The sequence below is a fragment of the Lepisosteus oculatus genome, chromosome 1 (assembly GCF_040954835.1).
Source record: "Lepisosteus oculatus isolate fLepOcu1 chromosome 1, fLepOcu1.hap2, whole genome shotgun sequence".
In the NCBI taxonomy this organism is placed as follows: domain Eukaryota; kingdom Metazoa; phylum Chordata; class Actinopteri; order Semionotiformes; family Lepisosteidae; genus Lepisosteus; species Lepisosteus oculatus.
Genome location: NC_090696.1, coordinates 28763902 through 28788001, shown reverse-complemented (window position 1 = coordinate 28788001; position 24100 = coordinate 28763902). Strand labels below are relative to the sequence as shown.

The following is a 24100-nucleotide window of genomic DNA, read 5'->3' as shown; positions in this document are numbered from 1 at the left end:
ATGTTACACCAGTATAAAGGGGAGAGGCCAGACTTGTTTTCCCATCTGTCTGGCAGATTACTGTACATATGCACATGGTTTAACAGGACTTCATCAGTGAGCAAGCCAAGTAAATAAGATGAATTGCCAAGATTTGGACTACTTCTGTGTATTTTAGGGGGAAGAAAACTCTAAAAATATAGGGATGTTCTCTGCTGAGCAAGGTGCCCCTCCAACAGAAGAAAAGATACCAGTTTGTTTCCGGGCAACAGGCACTGTTGTGCCAGCCTCTGTTCTCCATTTTCAGACTTGCCAGGTGAGTCTTACAATTATACTGACTGAAAAATGAGGCACTGTTCTCAAGGGCCTGCCTTACTGATCGCAACAACAGCAGACAATGACGTTTTTCCTGAATCTCATCTAATCTTCCTAAACAAAAAAGCATATGGATGTGTTGTACCTGAAGAACGTGGAACACACTTGTGAAGACTGCAGTCATTCGTCGGTCTAATTCCAACCTCATTTGACACACTGAACAAAATCCCTCAATTGCGGTAAGGACTGAAAACCCCGGAAACAAACTTTACCATTCTCACTTTCATTGTCATTAAGGTGCCTGGAGCCCCTTGACTGGTCTTCTGAACAAAATGGAGAAGAACAGTTCATGTCACTTATTTTACATGTTGTTGCTGTTGTAAGTAGTTCACACAATGAGGGACTCTCTCAACACTTCACCTTGAAGTGCTACTTAAACATCCAAAAACAGAGAGACTGATCAGGCACCTCAAACATGATTAATAGGAAGTGTCAAGGGGAAGAATATCAGTGTGACTCAGTGGCTTCTGCAGTGGACCGCACACTATAGTACAGCACTTGTGTTCCTCCTTGAACTTCCTGGGGAATACCTAGATGTAGCTAATTAGTGGAGCAAACAGAAATGTAAGTGCAGAATGCAGAAAGCAGGAATCTGGATATTAAGTAATTGTAATAACTAGCATACAAGGGAGCAGAATGGCCTCTTCTCATGTGCAACCCTTCTTGTGTTCAATGGTACAGAGCCCCACTGTATTCAAATGAAACCCATACCCCTCCAAAATAATAAGCAGGGAATTTATTAAGTGGAAAAAGTCAGTCTCCTCCAAGCCCTTCCTAACCTATAGCTGAAACATCAGTCTTCATAATATCTGTGCTTGTGTCTGCCCCCCACTGTGCTTGATATTATGCTGTATGCACATCAGCAGATCAAGCCTGCCCTTTTTAATGTGGCAAGATCCTGCAGGAACCAGCCCATTCCACAAACAGCAGATCTCCTGTTGCCTATAAGAGAGTAGCAGTGATATTAATCACAGCAGTGTGAGAGCTTTCAAACACTGTTGCACAGAGCGTCTTAGGAACTACTGCTGAACTGGAGGAGACGTTGCATTAGGAAAAGACCGAGCCTGCAAACTGAATGACGCCAACACCAAAAGCCAAGGATCCACTGCAAGACACACCCTGATTTCTTCCGTACACTTTCTCAGGCAGGATGTAGCAAAGCCCTGTTATTAAATATTTGTGTCAAATTTATTAATGCACATTTAAAATGACACTAAGGAGTATCAGTATTAAACTAAATTAAATTGTACAGTATTTTCTCATTTTCCCATCAAATAAAGGGATTGTAAATAATTTAGCAGAACATTTGAGAACAGTGAGGCATTTTTTTAATAAGTTCAAAGAACTTCTTTTTTACCTGCTAGCAGTTTAGATGTGTTTTTTTCTGACAGGGAAACCATGTGAGTGCTTTCATACTGCTGCATCCCACACCGGCTCCCATCTTCTGGGTGTCCTGGCTGCAGGAGCTACCCCAACTTTATGTGCAAGCTAGCAGAGAGAAACCTTCCTTATTTCTGAAGAGGATTTATCGTTCATTTAATTTAAAATAATTTTGACCTAACTTTCTTAAATACCAGATCCTATTTATGTATAATATAAAAAGCTCTTAATCTTGTGGAAGGTGCCATAAAATGTCTTAACTATTCAATCGGAATTTCAAATAAAGATGCTTCATAAACGATAATTATCAAATTTCTGCAGATTAAGTCTTGTTTCTGCTTAATAAGCTTCTTACATTTGAGGCAAATTGTCAATTTAGGTATTCATCAAGAAAGTGTCACAATAAAAAAAACAATAAAAGCTACTTCAGGTTTATTATTGAAATGTCTTCACTGTGCCGCTGTCAGGCCATATAAGGATTTCTACAATTGCGATCTTGCAAACACCTGCTCTGTCCAGTAGGAGCCGAAGTGGGAGTCTGTGGTCTGCCGAGATCCCCTCAGGACAATCGGGCCCTGTACTGGAGATCAGTCTGCCGTGTGCTCCCTTCGGCAGGTTTAACAGAGAATTTACATGTGCAGCAAGCTGATGTTCAGGTCACAGTGGAAGAATTTATCAATGCTTATAGGCCCTTTGTGCTTAGTAACCCTGCTTGTATTACACAGGCACTGCAGGGTCTTCATTGTTTATGATGTAAGAGTCTGCTGGCATGTGGTCTTACGGAACCTATCCGAAATATTTCACTTGGCTCCTTAATACCACAATGGAAGGCTGTACCTGCAGAGCCTAGTTAACCTGGCCAGTACCACACCAGATAGAACTTCTGACTAGATAAACAATGCCAAGCTGCAACATGACAAATGGGACTTAGGACAGGGCACTCCTTTCCTCCCGTGTTCTGCTACCTGCCTGAGAAAGCGGAGCTGTGAATCCTAGGACACCCATTTCAGACTAGAAACCATCCATCGGCTCCACCTGACTGTGTGAGTGTGTGTTATAAAGAGACTGCATCACACACTTTGACTGAGATCTTCAATTTGTCTCATTTACTTTTTCAGACTCAACACCCCTGAAAAAAGAGCCCAGTGCATGCAAACTGAAAACAAAGAACGGTATACCACTCGTTCAGCAGGGGACTCTACATACCTGGAACAGGAAGAATACAAAGACATCTTTAGTCACACAGTAAATCAGTTTCACACTCATATGAAATCCTTTCAACCCTATAGTTCACCTCTTCCATCATTACTGTATGTTTAGATAAGCAAGGTATTACCTTTAGGTGTCTTAAAACCAATTAACATCTGATTCCATTGAGATCAATGCCAGATTTCTGTACTATATTAAGCATACCAGCTGGTCACCAGGAATCCTTATAACCTGTTGCCGTTTCCGATGCTGTTAAAGTTGTTCTCTTGTGGACGACTGTTTGTACACTGACACTACTGATCACTCCTGCAGTTAATTTTGCACTTAGGAGATTTAATCAGAGATATACTGTAGTCTTGACATTCATGAAAGGTCAGTGCAGAGAACGGTCATTAACAGCCAAATTCACATATGATGTAAGTCCACCCCTTTACTGTCTCCTAATGTACTACAGTATATAGTACCTATGGTTCAAAGATATAAGTAACCCTCCCTTATATAATTAATTAAAGTACTAATGCACTGGCTTTATGTTAATTAAAATTAAATTATTAAATAACAAATTAAAATAGACCAGACAGATGGTGAAATAGAGTGTTTTTCATCATAAACTCCAGGAAATGTTTACCATGGCCTTCATAATAGTGCATACTATTAGACCAGAGCTGTTGCATCGCCTACAAGGTTTAAAACATTAGGTCTTTGTGCAGGAGAGAATGTAGTGTCTCATACTGTCAGGTTGTAGCCCAGTGTCAAGCAACACACAGCTGACAACGACATCAGGAAAAGGTCCACATACAGATTGCACTGAAGGAGCTGGGTTTTTAAATACAGTTTGGATATGTAAACCTCCTGTGTAACACCAAGATCACTCTGAATGAGCACCTGTACCAGTTCAGCCAGCCAGGAGCTAGACAAGTCATTCTGATTTATGAGGCCTGTTGTCCAAATTAATTAAGCGATGAGAATGATGAGCACCAATATTCCAGAAACATTCAAAGTTATGCAAGCACAGGCTGCTTTCAAGAAAAAGAAAAAGGAAGAATGCAGTGTAGATCTAAGCAATCCTGTTAATTACATGTAGACAACATTTCCTCCACCTTGCTAAGGTGAAATGTTACTAGCGGAAACAGGGAGACATGGACAGGTTTTCACCAAGATAAAATATGGTGAAGTTTCATGTTCTGCATGTAGATTTTTTTCTTCATTTAGGGGGAAAATCAGAAGTTAAATTAAGTTTGTTGTGATCAGTACTTAAAGAGACTTTAAGTGTACTTAAAGATGCAAATTATACATTAGATATTCCTTTATAATTCATCTCACTGGCTGCATTGTTACATCACCACATAATCAATACATATAATGTGTGATATTGTACAGCACAGCTCTACGAAGAGACTAAACATACTCTGCCTCTTCTTACGTTGTGGCCAATAATCCCATTTTGGCATTGATTTAGTCTTTGTTAAAAGTCTAAATTATATTATGTGCAATCTTTTATCAGCAGAATCACCACAGAGAAGAATTTGAAGTGGTAAAATATCTTCTCCTCCCACAGTTGCCAACCAGAGCCAGACAGTCAAACACTTCCCAAGAGAACAGCACCATAGTGCCAGCAGTGCTTCCTAGTGCAGATTCAGATTTTATGAGTAGACACTTGTCCAAGCACCAGGCATGGGCATACAGAACAAAACTAAATAAATTTGTCCAGCTCCAACAGAGGAAAGGGACAAGATCGGACAACATGGCATCTACCAAGTGGAGGATCTCATAGATGTACAGCTGAGACTATGACAATAGAGACCTCCAAATTAAATTTTAATCAGCATGATGAATTTACCGGTCATGTCAGTAAAATGCCAGTATGCCTGCTATTAAAGTTTTCTTCTGACACTCAATATAAAAATACACCACTGGCCGTTGCCTAACTGAAGTAGGCTGCCCACAGGATGAAGTGTGATCTTTTGTCCTGGATAAATTTGTCATTAAACATTGATTTCTAAACACCTCCCAGCATGAAGTACGTTTCCTAGTGTCAGCAACATCACTAGTGACTTTCAGCTATCATAAATGCACATCTGAAAAGGACAGGTCCTTTGCTTTCTTAAATGCCCATCCATGTTTAAAACAGTGTTACACCACTAAAAATGACATTTTATTAAGTGTGCTTTGGGCCCTGGTTCATTTTTTAATTGCTGGGTTACTGTGTTACTGGACGATCCTCACATTGCCTGCCAGCAGCCTGCCCTATCCCTGTACAAACAAGGTGCCCAGGAAAGGTCATAGAGGCTGGTCCAGTCTTCCACATCACCGCTGTTCCCACAGTTGCTTATGGACATTTTTCCTAGACATCCACATTAGGAGATGTTTTTTTTTAAATGTGTCGATATAAACAGGCGGGGACAATAAATAATTCTTGCCCCGAGGCTCAGGTGACAAACTGCGTCCCTAGTGCATTCACCCATCTTAGGACCGATGTGACCGACCTCAAACTGGGATATAAAAGGGGGCCAAAGCTGTAGCCTTGATCCCTTTAAACCTACATGTTCTTTGCACCCATATGAGCCAGAATGGTCTGAAAGGCCTCCTCTCATTTGTAGACTCTCTGTTCCTACTTCTCCTGCTACTCTCACTGACACAACTACCTCTTTCCCACCTCACTGCACACGGGTACTCAGCTCCTTATTGAATAACCTGCGGAGACACACCTGACAAAGTCACATTATTAAAAGTGTGTTTACAATGCATTAGATTTCTCTCACTGTGACCTGCGTTAAGTCACCCTGTGCAAAGCTGTCAGCCAAAAGCCCAGATGAATAATCTAACCTGCACTATACCTCCCAGCCCTGGTACTGTATGTAGCTAGACCAAGAAAGACAGGTTAGGGAAAGTTTCTTGAAGAGCTATGGAAGAAAACAACACCATACAGTATTTCCTTACCTTATTTATTGCCTGGATGCAGGAATGGGGTTTAAGGAACTTTAAGAGTGTGTTGGAGCAGACTGCTGGGTGGCACTATCTGAGATACCCCATCTGGACATCCTAGCCTGCTGAGCAGGTCCAGCTCATCAGAGCTACAGCCTCAAGGTTAACATACGGAGCACTAACTGCACTTTAAGCCTCCTGTGCCATACAGAATTCCCACTGCCAGGAGCCGGAGCCCTGAAGCCAGCACTCACCTCGGTTTGTTCTGTCCGTCCTTGGAGCCGAACCAGCCCTTGTGTTTTTCCTCTGCAGGCGGCTGGACAGGGCCGCTGCTCTGCTCCGCGGTCCTGGGGCCCTCGCCGCCCTTTCCTGCAGAGTCGCTCCTACCGTGAGAGAACAGGTTCAGCTTGTGCTTCTTCCCCTCGCCGGCGGGATCCGCCGCCGCTGCCACGGCGACCATCGGCGTGGCAACCTGGACCGGCCTGCCTTCCGGCCGGGCAGAGGCTGCCCCACCCCTCTCGGCGTGCTCGGGAGCAGACGGCACTCCCAACTTCTCCTCAGCCTCCTTCCCGGGCTTGTCCAGAGACCACCTGCGGGTGTCAGAGGGTGTCTTCTCTTCGCTCTTCCTGGCCAGGTTCTGCAGCGAGCGGGAGAGCGGCGCGGACTTCGGCATCAGCCCCAGTGAGGCCGGCAGGGTTGACGAGGGGGCCGCGGCGGCTGTCGGCTCGTTGTACACGTGGCTGCCGTTGATGCACAGCGAGGACTTGGACAGCACCCCACTCTGGGCTTTCAGGGTCTCCACAGAGCGCGGCTGGGGCAGCGTGGCCACAATCTGGCTCGCCTCGTCGCTGAACGCCCGCTTGTGGGTCTGCAGTCTGGGCGAGGGCTGGATCGTGTGGACTGGGGAAACAAGAGGAGGAGGTGACATTAAGAGAACTGAAGAAGTGAAGCGTCCACACAGTTTAATGAATACCAAAATCAACTCGTCAAGAAATGCAGCTACAACAAACAGTGTACAAAATCGTACACATGGGACATTTTTCTTCACTGTCTGAATTCAAATAATACCACTGTTTTTAAGTTCCCCTAAGTGTTTATTTATGGCCTTTGAACCCAGTCTTGAAGTTTTTCACTCCTCTGGGCCCTGACATCCCCATTCCTCCAAACCAAGGGTGCACAAGTCCCTCCTGGGAGTCCACCTCTGCTCTTCACATATTAACTGGGCCAGTTTAACACTTCTAAAAGGGCTTCTCCTACTTTAGAATGGGAAAACCTGCTGGATTCAGTCCCTTAAGAACTTCCTTGAGATTCTGCACAGGAGCTCCAAGTTGCACAACACAGGAATTCTTAAAATGCCATGGCTGGAATGTTGAAAGCATTCTGGATCCTAATGCAGTGAATTGCTCTTCTCTGAGTCCAGCCATGAGAACCCCAACAGAAGCCACATACTGGTTCACCCAAAAACAAAGCAGAAACATTCAGCAGCATACTGAAAGGACCACATTAGTGCCTTTAAATAACTTTTTTCACTGATATTTAGTGGACAGATGATGTTCTCCATAGGACAGAAACACTTCTGCACATATTTTGTTGATTTTGAACGTTTCGTCAAATGTTTCTAGGTAGATTCTGATTTTTTTCCAATGCTTTGTGTGTGCAGACAAAGTTTTTTTATTTGTGATTTAAACTTTATACCGTCATGCCACTGTTATTTTGTTTAAAGCAAGGGCTATCAGAATTTAACATTTTGTTACTATAATGAACCTTCTTAACTCAAGCCTGCCCAGATAAAGAATTTAAACATCCTAAGAGCTGCTTAAATCTTTCACCTCTACCTCTTATTCTCAAATGAGGTGCCTGGAAACTCCACACTAACACAAACCCTGACCTCCTTCACAGCGTGGCTTAAGTGCCACTCAATGTTGCAGCATATCGCCGGTCTATACAAAGTTTTACTCAATTGGGTTCTTCTTTAAATCAAATTGTTTGTTACCACTAAAAAACGGTGTCAAAGTAACGCATCAGTATCTTGATGGCTGGGGACGCTCACCTTGGGCCTCTCCTAGCTCTGCCCTCTGGAGAGAAGAAAAGCCCTTTACAGCCCCACCAGCAGTGCAGAGTGCAGCACCTTCCCCCAGAACCACAGCCGGCCCAATCAAAACCGCTATCAACTAGAAGCAGAGCCCCGCACTCACCCGGGCTGTCCACCGTCAGGCTGCTGCTGTTGCTGGGCGAGTTGGACAGGTCGGACACGACCACACTGATGCCTGCAGTGGGGCTCAGGCTGCCCCCCGGAGAGGACGACACGCTGCTCTCCGAGCCCAGGGAGGTGTTGGAGCGCGTGTCCGACGACTTGCGCAGCTTGTTCTTCTGGAAGAAGTTCTTCATGCGGTTCTTCTTCCCCTCTTTCGGTCCTCCTTCCTCGTCATCCTCTTCCTCTGCGCCCCCCTCGCTGGCCGTCCGGCTGCCCCCCCGCCCAGAGAGGGCCCCGAAGCCGCTGGGCACGATGGCGGAGGCCGACTCCACCTCCCCGCGCTTTTTCCCCTTCATCTTGTCCTTGAGTTTCCCAAAAGTGGAGCGAGACTTGTCCTTCATGGACAGGTCGTACATGCTGGCCGTCAGGTTGTTGCGAGTGAACTGTACGGTGATCTGGACCTCACCACGCTCCTTCTCCTTCTTCCCTGACTTGGAGTGCAGCTTGTACCACCTGGAGAGACGGGGAGGGGAACAGAGGCGAAGTCAGCACCTCAACAGGAAGGACATACATCCCAGGTGCAGCCTGCAGATCCTGGGCAAGTCCGTGAGCTACCAAGACTATGCAAGTTTGCAGATGTGCTGTGAAGCAGAAAAGTGACGGAGAGGAGACCGACAAAAATGACACAAACCCAGACCAATTTGGAAATGCTGGAAATCAAAAGTTGCCGAACCAAGCAACCTGAGTTTTGGTTCAAGAACTCTCTTCCACATCTTACTGAATGGAAAAGGGATGCTTAGGTTGCAAAATGTGTATACCCAATTCTTTTAACACAAATAACGGTAACAGAAAATCTCTGGAATGCTCTTTCTTTATGGTCCCCACTGATAGCTGATATCACCCCTACTCTTGCAAACAGCGCCACACTAATTTTTAATGACCAAGCAGTCAGGAACTTAGATCAACGTCTCATCCATAGAACGGCGCGCCCCCCCATATTGCAGCACTGGTAAGGAAATTCTGTGTCACAGGGTAAAGAGCCACTACTTGCCCACCAACACCCTTTGCAGCAGCAGATAGGTTTTCCTTGGAGGCCTTCAATTCCAGGACTGACCAGGTTTGGCTTTTGAGGTGCATCCAGATCAGGCTAACGGGAGTGGGACAGCTGCAAAGTGGCGAATCTGCTCCCCATCCCTAATCGGCAACAATTGTGATCGGAGCTCAAGCTCCTTACTAATTGGATAATTCAGCCCTTATTTATCAAAGTGGAACAGTAAACAACGCTCTTAAGGCTCCACCCTACAGAGAAAGCAGTCGCCCCTCCTGATGCTTCAGAGCAGTTGGAAAACGCCCTCTAGTCAGAATAAAGTTTTCACCTGCACAGTAACAGAATCCTTTAAAAGCACAGTTGAATCTTACATTACCATTGTGCAAGCTTAACTGAATGAGTTAAGTGCTTAGCACCATCTGCTAAGCCTTCCCACCCAGCCCGCAAGTAAGTCGAAGTGATGAAGACAAGCACCCACATCAATGACATTTATTCCATGTCATCTGGGCAGGAGGCAGACAGACAGGTATGACCACATTTTATTTCTAATTTTACCTTCAAATAGATGCTACATACAGTTAACAAGAACCACAAAACCACAAATCAACAAGAACAAGAGGCTGCAGCTCAACCAAGCTAACCATACGTGTAGCACAAGAAACACTAACCCTAATTCACACAAGCAAGACCCTTGGATACTTTCCTCACAAGGGATGACGTCCTTTCTAGAAGCTGAAACAATGGTGTTTCAGTCTGACCAGAGAGACAAAATGCCTGCTCACCATCCCAGTCCACATTAAAAAATACCTACCTAGATATACAATTACATTCCATTACAAATTATACACTTGTAAAGCTTTTCTCAAATTCACAGCCAGGGTTGTAATCCAATACAGCAAGGCAAATACCACCTTTGTTCCACAGGAAAGTGGAAAGATACCAGATTTACAGTAATCCTTGTCACTAATTAAACCACATCCTTTTACACTTTTGACTCAGAAACAGCACATAATTTAACTAATTTAAAATATTTACATATCATCTATGCAGGCAGAGTGAAGTTCAACACCATGACCTGAATGGAGGACAGAGAAAACAGGGGAACAAGCTCACCTGTGAATGTCAGAGGTGTGAAAGTGTACTGAGAAACTGTTTTTTGGCAAACCCAGGCTCAAACACACATATTCAGCGTGCTACAGTACAGCTCCAGGCACGAAAAGCTACAAAGCGATTTAATTAAAACTTCACACCTTAAAGTCTGCCTACTTTCCAAGCATTTGTGATACATCCACTCTTACTGCGAGGGCACGCAATGATTTATTGACCCTTCTGCAGTACAACACCTCCTGTAATGCCAACCCTACTTTTGAATTTTGCTCCAGCTCATGTTTCTTTTAAAAACAACTCCCGTTTTATCTTTTTACTTACTCCCAGGCCACAGTCTTACTGGTTCACATCATGGCTACTTTAAACCACATTTGAAGCCGGGACTCTTCCTGGAACTCTCCTCCTCCCTGGTTACTGTGAGCAGAGAGGCCGAATCGGGTCAGGCTCAAAGCTGAGGAACCATTCAGGCTTTGAGGTCACGTGATCTCCTCTTCACACGCATCCCGAAGTACCAATTTTCAGTTTTGCTGCCCAAGACGTGATAGGTCTCCACGGGAAGCACCTCCTGTTTTTACAGTACCAGCATGTCAGGTGTGATTCAAGGAATAAGCTACCCCATCATACGGTCAGTGTCAAAGCCATCTTCTCTCAAGAAGTTCAAGTACACGTTTATGTGTCATTCCAGCCATATACAGTACAAGTATACAGTGGAAAGAAATATCGTTCCTCCTCGTCCAAAACAGACAGGACACTGACATGGACATTGTAGACAGGATACACATAGTGCAAAGTGCAGACAGTGCAAATTACAAGGTAAATACATAATATAATATACTGTACACAACACACTGGGGGGATTTTAACCCTGTTTCTGGAATTGGGGCAGGTGCAAGTAGATTCCAGGGTGTAGAGGAGCCTGACAGCCTGAGGGAAGAAGCTGTTACAGAGTCTGGTTGAGCTAGCCCGTACACTACGATAGCTTTTTCCAGATGGTAGGAGGGCAAATAGGTTATGAGAGGGGTGGGAGAGGTAATCTACTATACTGGAGGCCCAGTGTATGCAGCATTTGAAAGAAAGGGCTTGTTGAGATTTTTGTTGTGACCTGGGGTGTGAAATGCCCTTTCTAGGGGTGCTAGATTAGCCAGATATTTTGAGAAGGTAAATCATCAAAAACACAAATTGCTTCAACAGTTTTTGATAGGGGAGCCCAGAACACATTTTGAGTACCGAAGGGGAACTGGCTGAAGTAAAGGTTAAGGAAGGTGAAGAAGCAGGGAAGAACTGAATGGCTTGCTTTTGTCTGAAAAGTCAATGTTCTTCCTCAGCTGCTGTACATAACACACCGAGACAAATCACAGATCTGTCACTCCAGCAATTCTGCTTTACAGCATAAAGGAGCAGAGGCAAACACTATCAAAAACACACTTGTGGGGATGAAGCACAACCTCATGAAGTCCAAACTCTTGTTCTTACAAAAGCGCCTCTCTCCTTGGAAATAAAAGAAGAAAGGGGGCAGTGGGAGTAACTCAGAAAGGCTTGTGCTTGTACCCTATGGCCACTCTCAGGTGGAGATGCTGATGGGCACTTCTGGTCTTGTCGGAAGGATGTCCCTGCCACACCACGCTGTACACAGGGATGCGGGTTTCCTGTTACCGTCAGCAGAAATTGCAGCACTCTTATCTGTGGATGTGTGAGCTTTTTTATTGTGAAGTGACTTGAGATGTTGTGAAAGATGCCAAGAGGTCATGGTTAGTTTTCAAAGTGAAGAGGAATGTTGCTTTCCTGCAACTTAGAGGAAGCTAGCATAAAGTCTGTTCTTGACAGTGCAGCAAGTAAACCTGTCAAACTGTTCCACATACTGGTGTTTCTAAATGAGGAAACCAAGGAGCACAGAGGTTTGGAAATTAACCTTAAATAATTAAGATTTCTACTTTATAACACAAAGAAAATGCACAGACAAGTAAAGAACACCTGTTCCTTAATATATTTTAATGAAAAGCAAATGTTTCAGTTAAAAAACTCTGACAGTTTCATTTAACAGTCTGGAATTAAGTCATCAAATGTAATTCCAGCACAGCCTGATAAAGTTGATGCCCACTGACTGGTCAAGTAGCCAGACACGACCAGAGATTTACCACAGTCTCACACTTACACATGAGCGCATGGCACTGTTAACTCAGTTGAAGTACAAATGAAAAGTTTTCATGATCAGGGGATTTGACATTGATTAAAAAACGTGATAATAAGAAATTTTAAAACAATGTCTTTTCTTTAAAAAGGAGATGAGAAGCTGAGAGAAAGGGAGGATCAGTTCTGTCCTACTTTCACTTCCTGTAAACATGCCCCCCCACAGAGCCCACAGCTAACCACTCCTCCCCAGAGCCAATAGCCAATGACTCGCCCCAGAGCCCACAGCTAACCACGCCCCCCCAGAGCCCACAGTCAAACAAACCTCTGCACCTCCACACAGAGTGAGGTGCCACTCCACAGGCACACCACATCTTGCAGCAGGACTGGCCTTTTTCTCTCCTTTCGTCTTTTGTTCTGTTTCCTTCAGTCATTTCCCTTGTTTCCTTTCCCCTGTTTCTGTCCTCATGCGATCTGTTCCCTGTATTTTCTCCTTTCTAGATAGACTGCTGTGGCTGGCTGATCGATTCCTACAGAAGTGATGTGAGCCATCATCTGCTCCGCCATTCAATGCAGTGGAAGGCAGGGCAGTGTTGTGGAAGAGGCCCAGATCAGATACACAGGATGCCCTGGTCACAGGTAGAGTAGTAGACTTCAGCTAGGCTCCAGGATACCCTCGCGGTAAGAACAGATTAGAAGTCTCAATCAATGAGTCCCAATCCCATCTCTCTGCTGTGTGCAATGCCCACAAAGCACCGACATAGCAGACTTTTGGACCTTTCAGCATCAAAACCACAGCTTTGCTCACAAAGTGCACTAACAAGGGAAACGGGACCAAGATCAAACTAATGAAACTCTGGAGGATGTTTGCTACATAGCAGACTATAAGGAGAACCTTCACACATTCGCTCCAGAGTCTGTGGGTAATTAAAATTATCTCTGGACAGAAAGCACAATGTAGGCTAATGTGCGATTGCTCTCAGATCAATCAGCTCTCCAATAACATATCATACTGCAGCAATGATAGAGCACCTATAAAAGGCAGATACAGTGAGCTATAAGCCAGCAATCATTTATACTGCACTATATACTACAGATCAGAAATTTTATAATCACAGACCACTCAATTTCCTTCATTACTGTAAAGCGTTTTAAATGGTTATGTCATACTCCGATTCAGAGCACAGCTAAGCCAGCTAATTAGTAAATGCCAAATTCACATGGAAATACAGCATATTTTAAGTCAATCTTGTTTTTTTATATCATACCTGCAACTTTCTTTAAAAGCCTCACAATACAGGTTTCTTAATACAGCACTGTGTGCATTTAATTTCACCATGAATGCCCTCTGAAGACCGAGAGCAGAAACTCCTTCATACAGATGCAGGGCGGAACCGGACCCCTCAGAAGGTAGGCTGCAAACAGAGGCTTTTCAGCACTCGCCCAACATCCTTCTGATATATATGTCTACGATGAAAAGGCACCAGATTAAGCAGAGGTTTTCACTAAGGATGTCCTACTTGTGAGTCTCCTGTGCAGCTGCGAGTCTGATCACTAAAGGCCAGTCTGTGCTGCTGGAGGCCCAGTCTGGTTCAGGCCATCCTGTTGTGACATGAGATGGTGGAGGGCTGGCCCTAACACCCCCTGCCAGCTTCTTTCCAGTCACGGCAGCCTCACCGGGCACTTTGAAGAGATCTGAAAAGATGGCATTATGAACAGAGCCTTGAGTCGTGCAGGGCAGTGGCAGGGGGCCTGAGTGGGAGAGTGTCCGTGTGTTGGCAGGATGCACAGCCCTTCACTTCCTCCTGCTGAGCTCGCCGATACAGAGAGCTCCGGCACGCGGGCAGTGACCACCAGCCTGCAGCCCGCATCTGCAGGAAACAGAAAGACGAGCGCGACCTCTCAAAGGCAGCCCTGAAGCAAGCACATGGGAGCTCAGATTAGCCAGGTCAGGCTCATCAATCAAGCACAGCTGCAGTGTAACACACAGCAGCGCGCTGTACTCTTCGCATCCGCCCGAGACCGACGTGAAGAGTTAATTATAGTACATCGCAGCATATCATGAAGAAAGAATGTACTCTTCACTTGCCTGTCCCCGCCAGCTCGTTTTCATCTCTGATCCGTTCAGAGTGGCTGGAACTACATGTTCACCTGTTTTCCAGGCTGCTTGTTAGTGGCTCTAATGACCTGAAGGACTGAGGCTCTCCGGACAGCTGCAGAGCCCTCCAGCACATGCATGGCTTTGGAAATTTACTGGAAACCAAGATCATTACAATCCCTGCTGCAGCAAATAGACTCAGATCAGACCGAAGGTGGCGAGAGAAAGCAGGCCAGCATTTGCCATTTTCTCACCCATTAGATACTGGACACTAGTCAGTGAAGCTGACTCATCTCCATTGCTCACATATTAGATGAGCACTGTGAAAATGTTAAAGCCATCTGAGGACGCTGGGAGAATAAAGGTGCCGAGCTGTTAACCGAGCCCAAGTTTCATTTGTAGATAAAGAATTTTCAATAAAACGGTCAGAAGTCACATGCTTGGGACTCAAGCACTAAAGTTCACATCCTCTCCTAGATTCAATGTTTTTATAAAGCTCAGTACTTGGGAAAACTCAGCCTGAAGTCCAAAACCTCTTCTAAAACTTTAACAAGGAGCTCTGGGAAACAGAAATTTCAGCCTCCACCACCATATCCTTTTTTGAAGTAAAAGGACATGTCTCTAAGGTAAACGGGCCCAGCTTTTCTGGACACATCCCTGATCAGTGAGAAATGGTTATTCAATCATTTAGCATGACCGGTTTTTAGAGGAGTTAAAATGGTGCCGAGTCAGATGATCTAGAGCTTCAAAATGGAGAGCACCGGCAGAAATCTGTTTACTAGCACACGGAGCAAAGAAAGCAAGCAGCTCATCTGGCTGTAAAAAGATGTAAAGAGATTTTATATCAGGATCCGTTCTTCCTTCATTCTTAATTCAATTTAAAAAAAAATTGCTTTTGTGCCCGTTTCGTAAATTGTCAAATGATCATACAGTTGGACCACCCCGAAGACATAGGGAAACAGTAAGAGCTCTAAAGTGATAAGTTTCACCAATTAAATTGTGCTGCGCTATTGAAATGCCAGCCAACTCAAATGAACTCTCAGACCATATCGTACAGTGCCAAAACCACCTTGCAGACTGCACTCGACTTCCATAGTCCCCCAACACAAACAGGTCAATTGAAGGGGGTGGGTGGTACAGTATACACACTATTGTGCCCCGTGTAGAGTTCAATTTCCCTGCTTCTCAAGCATTAACAAGCAAGGTCTCCCAAAAGTGCACATGGTGACTCACAAGAATGTAATGGCTAAATACGAGGCTGCTGGGAAACAGACTCACAATGCATGATGGGATTCAGTCAGAGTTTGGAGATGAGTGTACAGGACAGTAGAGCACAGCACTCAATGTCAGGGATAGCGCACAGACCAGGTGACCCCAGCCGGGACGCATGCTACTTCACGGTCAAGTTTAACATGAAATAAATGTCTTTTTGTACCACACCTCTAGATTTTTCACGGCTATTGTCGCTCGCAGTACAGTAGAGAGCAGAGCGCAGATCAGAGGTGCTGCTGGAAGGCAGCAGTTTGTGGCTGCCCTGATGTGGGGGAGAAGAAGAGTTAACAAACTCCTCTCTGCCGATGAGGTAATGCAGTCAGCTCCTGATACAGAAGACAGCCATGTAATACTACACGAACAACTGCCACTGATGCAACACTGGGTACAGAACTCTGCTGTCGATCTTACTTTGTCACCATTGCCCTCTCAGGCCCGCCTGTACTGCCGGCCACCTGCGTCCTGCTTATTGAGGTCACAGAAGCACTGTGAAGATTGCCCCCTTACTGTAGGTGATGAGATGTGGGCACATTTTCCTCTAATCACAATGCAGTACTTTGGAGGTTTTATTACAAAGGATTATATGACTGTCTTACAAATCCAAACAATAAAAAACACACTGAATGTGGAGTCCTAAGGCTGTTTAAAGAGATTGAAAATAACTGAAAATTGAAAACAACTGACTTCCATTCATCCCATAATTTGCTAATTTCAATTTCATGATAAAAAAATAAACAGTGTTATTGCAAGCACGCATTCATTCAGTCGACAAAGGAGAAGTGCAATTCTGAGTTTAATTTCAGACCATGCTTTCTTATTATTCTGAACCGGTTACCTTTGCTATATGCAAAAATTAATATTTGCTGCACCTTTGGCCTATTTTGAACAGTGCAACAATTCTCAGCCCTTTTCATGAAGTGCTTGTAATACATGCACTTGAGACTCAATTTCTCCTAAGTAAATCTAAGCACTTTTAATTAGTTGTGAGTAATTCGTTTTTGTCACTGAATGGGTCATATTACATGCAGGATAATAAACAGCTTTACTGTGAATATACAGTAATTCAGATCCTTGTCTTTGATTTTAAGTCATAATTAACCACAGCAGTGTTACCTCCTGATCTTGTCAGGTCTCTAAAGCTCGGCAATGTTGGGTCTGGTCAGTACTGCCATGGAAGAACTGAAGAAAATAAACATGCTGCTGGTAGTGGTGTTGGTTGACCAGTAGGAATCAGTGCTCCAGTACTGCGATCAGGGAAACAGCCATCTTTCAGGTGAGACATTACACTAAGGCCACACACTTGAGTCAATATTAATTCCACATCATTGCCTGGAAGTGCAGGAATGTGATCCTGATGAAATTCCATTTTGGGATGGCCCAGTCTGGCTTGCCTCAAGTTCTCGCCTAATTCAATAGGTGAAGCAATTTTCACTCCTCCTGCTCTGAAATGCAGGGGGGCCTCCTGTTGCAGAATAGCTGATGTGTGGTACCCTCAAGTGATCGCTTCTGTTACTGCTATGTACTGTAAATGCACGGAAATAAAGTGTGAGCTTGTACCAGGAAGTACTCAAATGTATTGTTTTTGCATCTTCTGAGTCCACTATTTGCTCCTGTATGACTGTAGAACTTAAAATTATATACTTATTCATCCCACTTTTTGGGGGAAATCTGAAATGATTCCTTACATTTCATGAGAAGGTAGGTACTTTGTTGATGGTCCCTTACCATGAGCTGTCTGTACAGCCTCAGCCATATCCGCAGTTTTACTGAGTCACTCTGTAGCTTGCTACACATTCCTGTGATAACTAATTTTTAAGTCAACATTAAAGCAGAAACATGAAGAAGTCATAATTATATAAATGGTGTAATGAATGTAACTGCTAAGGCAAAAGAGATTTACTTCATTGGGTATTAAGTAAATGTCATCAAAAATCACTTATGTGTTCCCCAAAACATGAAAGCATTCACTTTTGTCTTTCAGCTAAACTAAAGACCTAAAAAACGTTGGGAACCAAACATCTAACGGTTGTTTTAAACACTAAAAACTGAGCTGGCTATCAAAAACAGCTCACAAGGATATACCCTGAGCCTCAGAAGACATTTTAACTAACAACTAAGATCAGCGCTATGTTGGTCCCACATTAATGAGACAGCAAGCTCAGGGTTTTACTGCTTCACCCTGGTTAAAAGACAAACCTGTGTCCTGGAGGTTCTGGAGATGGGTCTCTTGGAGTTGTGGTGCTGGACTAGTGTTAGAGACACAGCACTTAACGGACACTTAATGAAACATTATAACTTAACAAAAAAATGAATGGCAACTTTGTCAAACTTGCTAACCTGAAAATAAATCTGCCAATATAATCAAGATGCATTTATCGTTATGTCGATACTCAAATACCAAGTAATCTGGTTATCATTGCACTGCTGCAAATTATATAACCACAGGCAGCAATCTCACAACACCTTGTTGATAAAAAGAAAATAATTGAATTTGAAGATTTGGAGAAAGAATTTAATAAAAGGAGCAACTCCTAGGCAGCTCAAACACTAAAGGCACTTATTCCGAAAGCAGACTGTGTCCTGTGGTCTGCGCCATGGTCACCTGCCATGTGTGCCAGGGACCGCCCAGTGGGCCGGGTGGGTCCGAGTGGGCCTCTCCTCACCCACTCAAGGAGGGTGAGACGCTGATCACTGCTCCCAAGCTGGTACGAGCTCTGTAGCAGCAGGCCAAGCTGGTTGACAAGGGCCGATCCCAAAATCCGGAGGAGGTGGCGTAGAAAGAACATTTTTGCTGGTGCTGAAAAATGTGTAGGAACGATGGAAATAAAATGAAAAATTCCTAAATTCCTAGGCTGTACTTGTTTTCCACAGCTTTCTGGAACGGCTCCAAACCCTGCAGCAGAGCCTGTGGCCAAACTGTAGGCGAGCCCCAGTACAGTATTCCACAGCTCTGCAGTGCAATCTCCTGAGGCCACCAGAGTGGGGCCGTGCCTTCCCATTGTCCGGCTGCACAAACCGGAACCATTCCCACAAACAATAGGGAACATCTGTTCAGATGCCAAGATAAACTCCTGGTGCTCAATCTGTTCCGAACTAGTTCCGAGGCGCAGGAGAGCTATTAAAGCCATATGTCTCCTGTTCTAATTCTATCACTCCTCCGGCTCATTCAGTGCTTCAGTGCTGCAAGCAGGACATGGTGTGCGACTCCCCACAGCACTGTGCCTCATCCCACACAGCCGCCCAGCACGGTTTCTGGAAAAGCGCAAACCTCGTGCTCTCCATTTGCATTTTCATGAGAAAACAATACCTATGAGATTTCAAGGAAACCGAGCTTTACTGGTGCCTCACTGGGGTCAAAGGGTCAAAGGTGACACTGCAGTGGATTTCCTGTATTCGGGGCTCAGCCTCCAACTGAAGCAGAGAGGCAATGTGGAGCAAGAACTGCTGGTGCTCCAGGCTGGCACTGAGGTAGTCCCCTCCCCTCTGCTGTCTCTGTCCACCCTCAGTCCCTTATTCAAGCTAATGGCTGTCATGGGACAAATGACTGTTTGAGCTTTGAATTTTTATGCAGGGTCTACAGGCCTCTTTTGTAAATATCTCAAGGAACCATTCCACGGATTTTTAATTAAATTCGTTAAACCAGGGTCTTGTTAAGAAAAATTGGCATTTTCAAATCACACACCTTATTTCTTCAAGGGTATTGCAGCAGCTCAAGGGAAAAAACAGCTTCTACCCTGCACAGGCACGCTCTTCAGAAGAAGTGACAACATGTACAGGCAAGCCGGCAGGAATCTCAGCACACACTGTAGGAGCACGCAGCATTCCTCTGCTCTGTCGGAGCCCTCATCCCAACAGGAAACAGACGGGATTCCACCCAGACCTTGCACGAAGCACATTCGCAGGAGTCAGTTCATCTCGAGGCTGAACATCTTGAAAACCTCGACCAAGGTCACACCAAATCACACGGCAAACTTCCCCAGCGCTCGCGTCCCGTGCCGGAACAGAGCGTGCGGGTCTCTCTGGTGTCGCACTGCAGCCATGGGGCCTGGAGCAAAGCCTGCATGTTGCTCTGTCACTGTCACAGGCAACAGGAGCAAAGCTTTTCATTCCTAGTGAATTTCATCCCAGTGGTGGGATCCTGCAAACCAATGTGTCAGCTGTGTTGATTCCACAGGAGAGCTTATCTTGGCTGGCAGTCCTTGCCAGATACCTGGCATCCAGTAAGCACACATTTGGAAACTACAGGGAAGTGCGTTTAAAATTTCCATGAGGAAGCACTTCTTTATGCAAAGAGTTGCGGGAGTATGCAACAAGCTACTCAGCCACGACAGGCCACATCGGGGGCAGGTGCTGCCTGCTCTCTCACCCTCCCCCACCCCCATCAGATAGTACTGCGAAATTACAGAGCCAACCGAGCCAAAAAGTCCCAAATTCCACAACTGGATGCGACTATTTCTTGGGTGTAAGAGGCCGCCATGTTTGGACACGGCTTCGCCCTCAGATATGGTCAGAAACGCTCAGCAGCCAGTCAGGCAGAACATCAAAAGCACTAACATGGCCCCACCCTGATAAAGAACTTTTTATCGCTCCCAGTGTGGGACAGTGTTGGAGGAGGCATGTCGATGGTGCACGCTGTGCAGATCCATCTCCTAAACAAACAGAGACGGTGGCTGAACGGGATGTGCACAGAGACTTCAACGCTGACACAAGAGAGTAACGTGGGCTTTTCAACAACAGCATGTGTGTGGGACGGGGGAGACCAACATCTAAGAAGCAGTCCAGTACCACAGATTGCAAAATATTATCGTAGAAAGTAGATCAAGAATAATTACGTTCAGACTACAAATTACTGCAGCAAGAAAATTAACTCTAAAATGACCGAACTGAGAGAAAATCCCTATCAGCTAGCAATAGCAATGAATCAACAGCCAAGATACAGGGATCATCTATATCAGGGACAGAGCCAGCTGGGTAATTCTGCCTCACTGTTGAACTACTAAAAGAGGTGCCAGTTCTACTGCAGAAATGATCACGATAGTACAGCCTTTTCAATTTCTGTTTTCACTTAGATTATTACCTGCGCCAGTCAAGACACTTAATACAGAGCACGTTGCACAGGGGCTGGGATAAAACTGAACACAATAAAAGAAACTTCTACATCTTAATCATATGCCTATCTACCTGGGGGAGGCTTCACTGTAAATTCTGTCCAGACAGCACTGCACAGAGCCTAAAGAAAAACATTATCCACCAAGTGTGCGTTTGTGGTTCTCTGCAATGCCAGAAAACACATTTTGTCTGTGTCTGATGGAGGTAAACACAAAAGATCTTACAAGTTCACCGTTCTGGAGTTAGGACCATTTTCCATCTTAAACTACGCTGCTGTCAAACCAGCACCTAAATTAAGGGATCGCTTTAACTCAGTCATGACCCCCAAACGCTGACAGTGAAACAAAGTCCCCGACGATTCCGCATGATTAAAAATGACTCCACTGTAAAGTGGCAGGGTTGATTACGTAGTGGCAATAGGATTCCTGTATGCAGACAGAGAGAAAATGCCAAAGCAAATAAAAAGCCAGCCTACTAAAGAACAGAACAGCGTACAATATTGGGAGAGGTTCGAGCACTGAGCTGCTTCAGTGTGCGAGCTACAAAGAAAGAAGAACTTAATTCCAAGGAGAAAATTAGAACATTTCAACCCTTGAGCCTTTTGATGAAGGCCCAACAGTCAAAACGTTGATTTTTTCCTTCTTTCTACTTTTGAAAGTGGAATTAACCTCTACCTGTTAACATTAACATTAATTGGGGAAAGCCGTCACATAGACTGTAGCTCTCAACTACTGTAAAGGCAGGAGATCCGCACTAACAGATGGAGTCTTGGCTGCTATACAGCCATTTCTACAGTCAAAACAAACGGCATTGGTAGAGAAGTGATCTGGCACAACACCAGGCATAAAAGGGAGCAGCATGTGCTGCACTGTCCTTGTGCAGGACACAAGGTCCGACATACACAGGAAAAAACATTAACACTAACTGTCCAGAAGCAAATCATTCAGTGCTTGTGCTTGCTATCTGAATATATCGGAGAACTGTGTGCAGGACCAAACTTGTCAGTGTTATCTTTTATAAACTGCTGCAGTTGTCCTTCAGAAGAAAGGAAAATATGTATCATGGAGTGGTGACTCTGTATTTGTTTTGAAATGACTTATCCCTGCAAGAAATCAGCGCAGAATTCAGACAGCTATTTTTTTAAATGAGGTGTGAAATTGCCGCACTCAACAGTGTTATCCTTCTGAGAACATTCATTCTGAGCCCGTGTGCAGTCTGGGATGTGGACAATGCCAAATCAGGATTCGGCCTTCTCTGGCACGATTTCCAACATGGTGCTGGAGGAGCAGGACGTTCATTTGTGCCCCAGTGCCCCCCTGTCTTCTCTCCTATGACTCAGCTGCCCACATCAGTTCTCCCAGCCCTGCCAGGAGGCACCTGCTGCCCTGAAGGGCAGAGAGAGATCTGGCTCACGAGAATGTTTTCCATGTGTCAGACAGTGGGACACCAAACCGCACACTGAGTAGGCAGAAGGATTAAAACAGAGGCAGAAAATGGGAGGGAGTTATTGTGCTGTCATTTCTTCCAAATACAGTTACATTTTACCACAACACCTGCCCGGCCCAATGAATGAATATCAGACGTCTGCATGAGCATCTGTGGCAGACCCTGCATGACATACGAGGTCAAGTCACACAAAACACTGCTACAGTTGAGGCTGTTCCATTTGGTGCTCGGTGTCATGCACGCCACGTTGCAAAGTCTGATAGTTTTAATACTGCAGAGCTCTGTGCACAAGACTTCATTTACACTGAGAGTGACAGGAAGGTGTGAATTCCCCCTCCCCGCCCCGATCTTGCATCCATAGCTGAAGTAACTAAAGAACAACTGTCTGTAGAGGATCCAGCTACTGCTCCCAGTAAGCTCTACCAAGGCAAAGGGCATCAGTATGTTGGGGAAAACCTCGGCCCCCCCAGAGCTCGATTTATTTCTCCAAAGGATCACTTGGAGAAAGAGGATTTTACCACAGGCTCTCACTGCATGCCCATGAGCAGCGATCTGAAACACGAGCAGGCTGGCCTGCATGGGGAAGAAAAGACAGGAGGCAGAGTCACTGATGCTGCAAATAATTAAAAAAAAAACTGGGTCAATCCATAATGATGCGTTGCCAATTTCCGTGCCCACCCACATACCACAGCCAAGAGAGACATTTCACTGGAATCTCTCCTGGAGGTGCAGCACTCGAGAAACAGACTTCACAGCAAAACAACACCCAGCCAGCCTTGAGTTTCGCAATCACACCCACTTTTACAACAGGAAACTTTAGCAATGAGGCCTTGATACTGACCGCACGCACTGAAACCAGTTCACTCCTCCATGTGCCTCTGACATCTCCCTCACATACCTCACTAGGTCAGCACACAGCCACTGTATCTCCAGGAGCACACAAGGTTAGCGCTAGTGAGTGATATCACAGGTGCTGCAACTGAAACACCTGCAGAGCTCACAGGATGGGGGCTAGAAGCCAGCAGAGGCAGCCGACACTTTCAGCATTGAGATCAACTGTGCTGCCTCATTCAACTTCAGGCGGGACAGTACAGCATGATGTTGTTCTAATCAATACATAGCCTACAGGTGGTGCCGTTTCGTGTTCTACTGGACACTCTCACCCCTTGCTCACTGCTGGCCACACCTCCCACAGACAGACCTGGAGCTGGGGTTATGGTTCCTGTTCTGGAGGGAGAACCACGTAGCTTCCATTCACTGGTGCCTATTAATAGCATAACTAGACCAAAAGTCCCATAACTCTGGTATTTTCAAAATAAGGCCACTATAATGTCAAGGAACAAGTAATAGGTTTATTCCATGCTGAAAAAAAAGAAGAAAGAGAACACAACGTTTCGGCCGTGGAGCCTTCTTCAGGTGTCGACTATAATGTCAGTCTCTTTGAAAACCCCATTCTCAAGTCCTACAACTCAGAGGGCTCAGTGTGTCTCTGCAGCACATTCCCCTCGCCATCCTCACCACACACTGATTGGCACTCATGAATTATTCAGAGTGCTGGGTCAATGGTATTGGCATGCTATTCTCAGAAAACAGGCTCGCCTGCAGGCTGACTTAGGGTCAGGGAGAAGCTAAAAGAACAAAACAGCATCACGAACAGAAATGATGCTTTATTAATGGCTGATCCCAAAGTCTTTATGTTAATCAGTATGCTTATCGCACCTGCATTCCAGGAATCAATGTAACTCTCTCCAGAAGAGAGAGAGCTCAAGTAACAAAGCCAAAGCACATGGAAACAGAACGTCCAACCAACATTTTCACCTTTTCTCAGGAA

The 24100-nt window shown here is 45.0% G+C and overlaps 1 protein-coding gene across 4 annotated transcripts in view; it reads right to left on the bottom strand.

Moving 5' to 3' along the window:
- rab11fip5a (RAB11 family interacting protein 5a (class I)) overlaps positions 1-24100 on the bottom strand; it is a 57359-nt gene that overhangs the window by 13953 nt on the left and 19306 nt on the right. For all 4 annotated transcript variants that reach the window (XM_015344599.2, XM_015344598.2, XM_015344600.2 and 1 more), the window contains 2 exons: positions 8064-8575; positions 6123-6768 (listed from right to left, as the gene is read on the bottom strand). In XM_015344599.2, the coding sequence (XP_015200085.2) occupies positions 6123-6768; positions 8064-8575 (1158 nt within the window). The remainder of the gene's footprint in view (positions 1-6122; positions 6769-8063; positions 8576-24100) is intronic.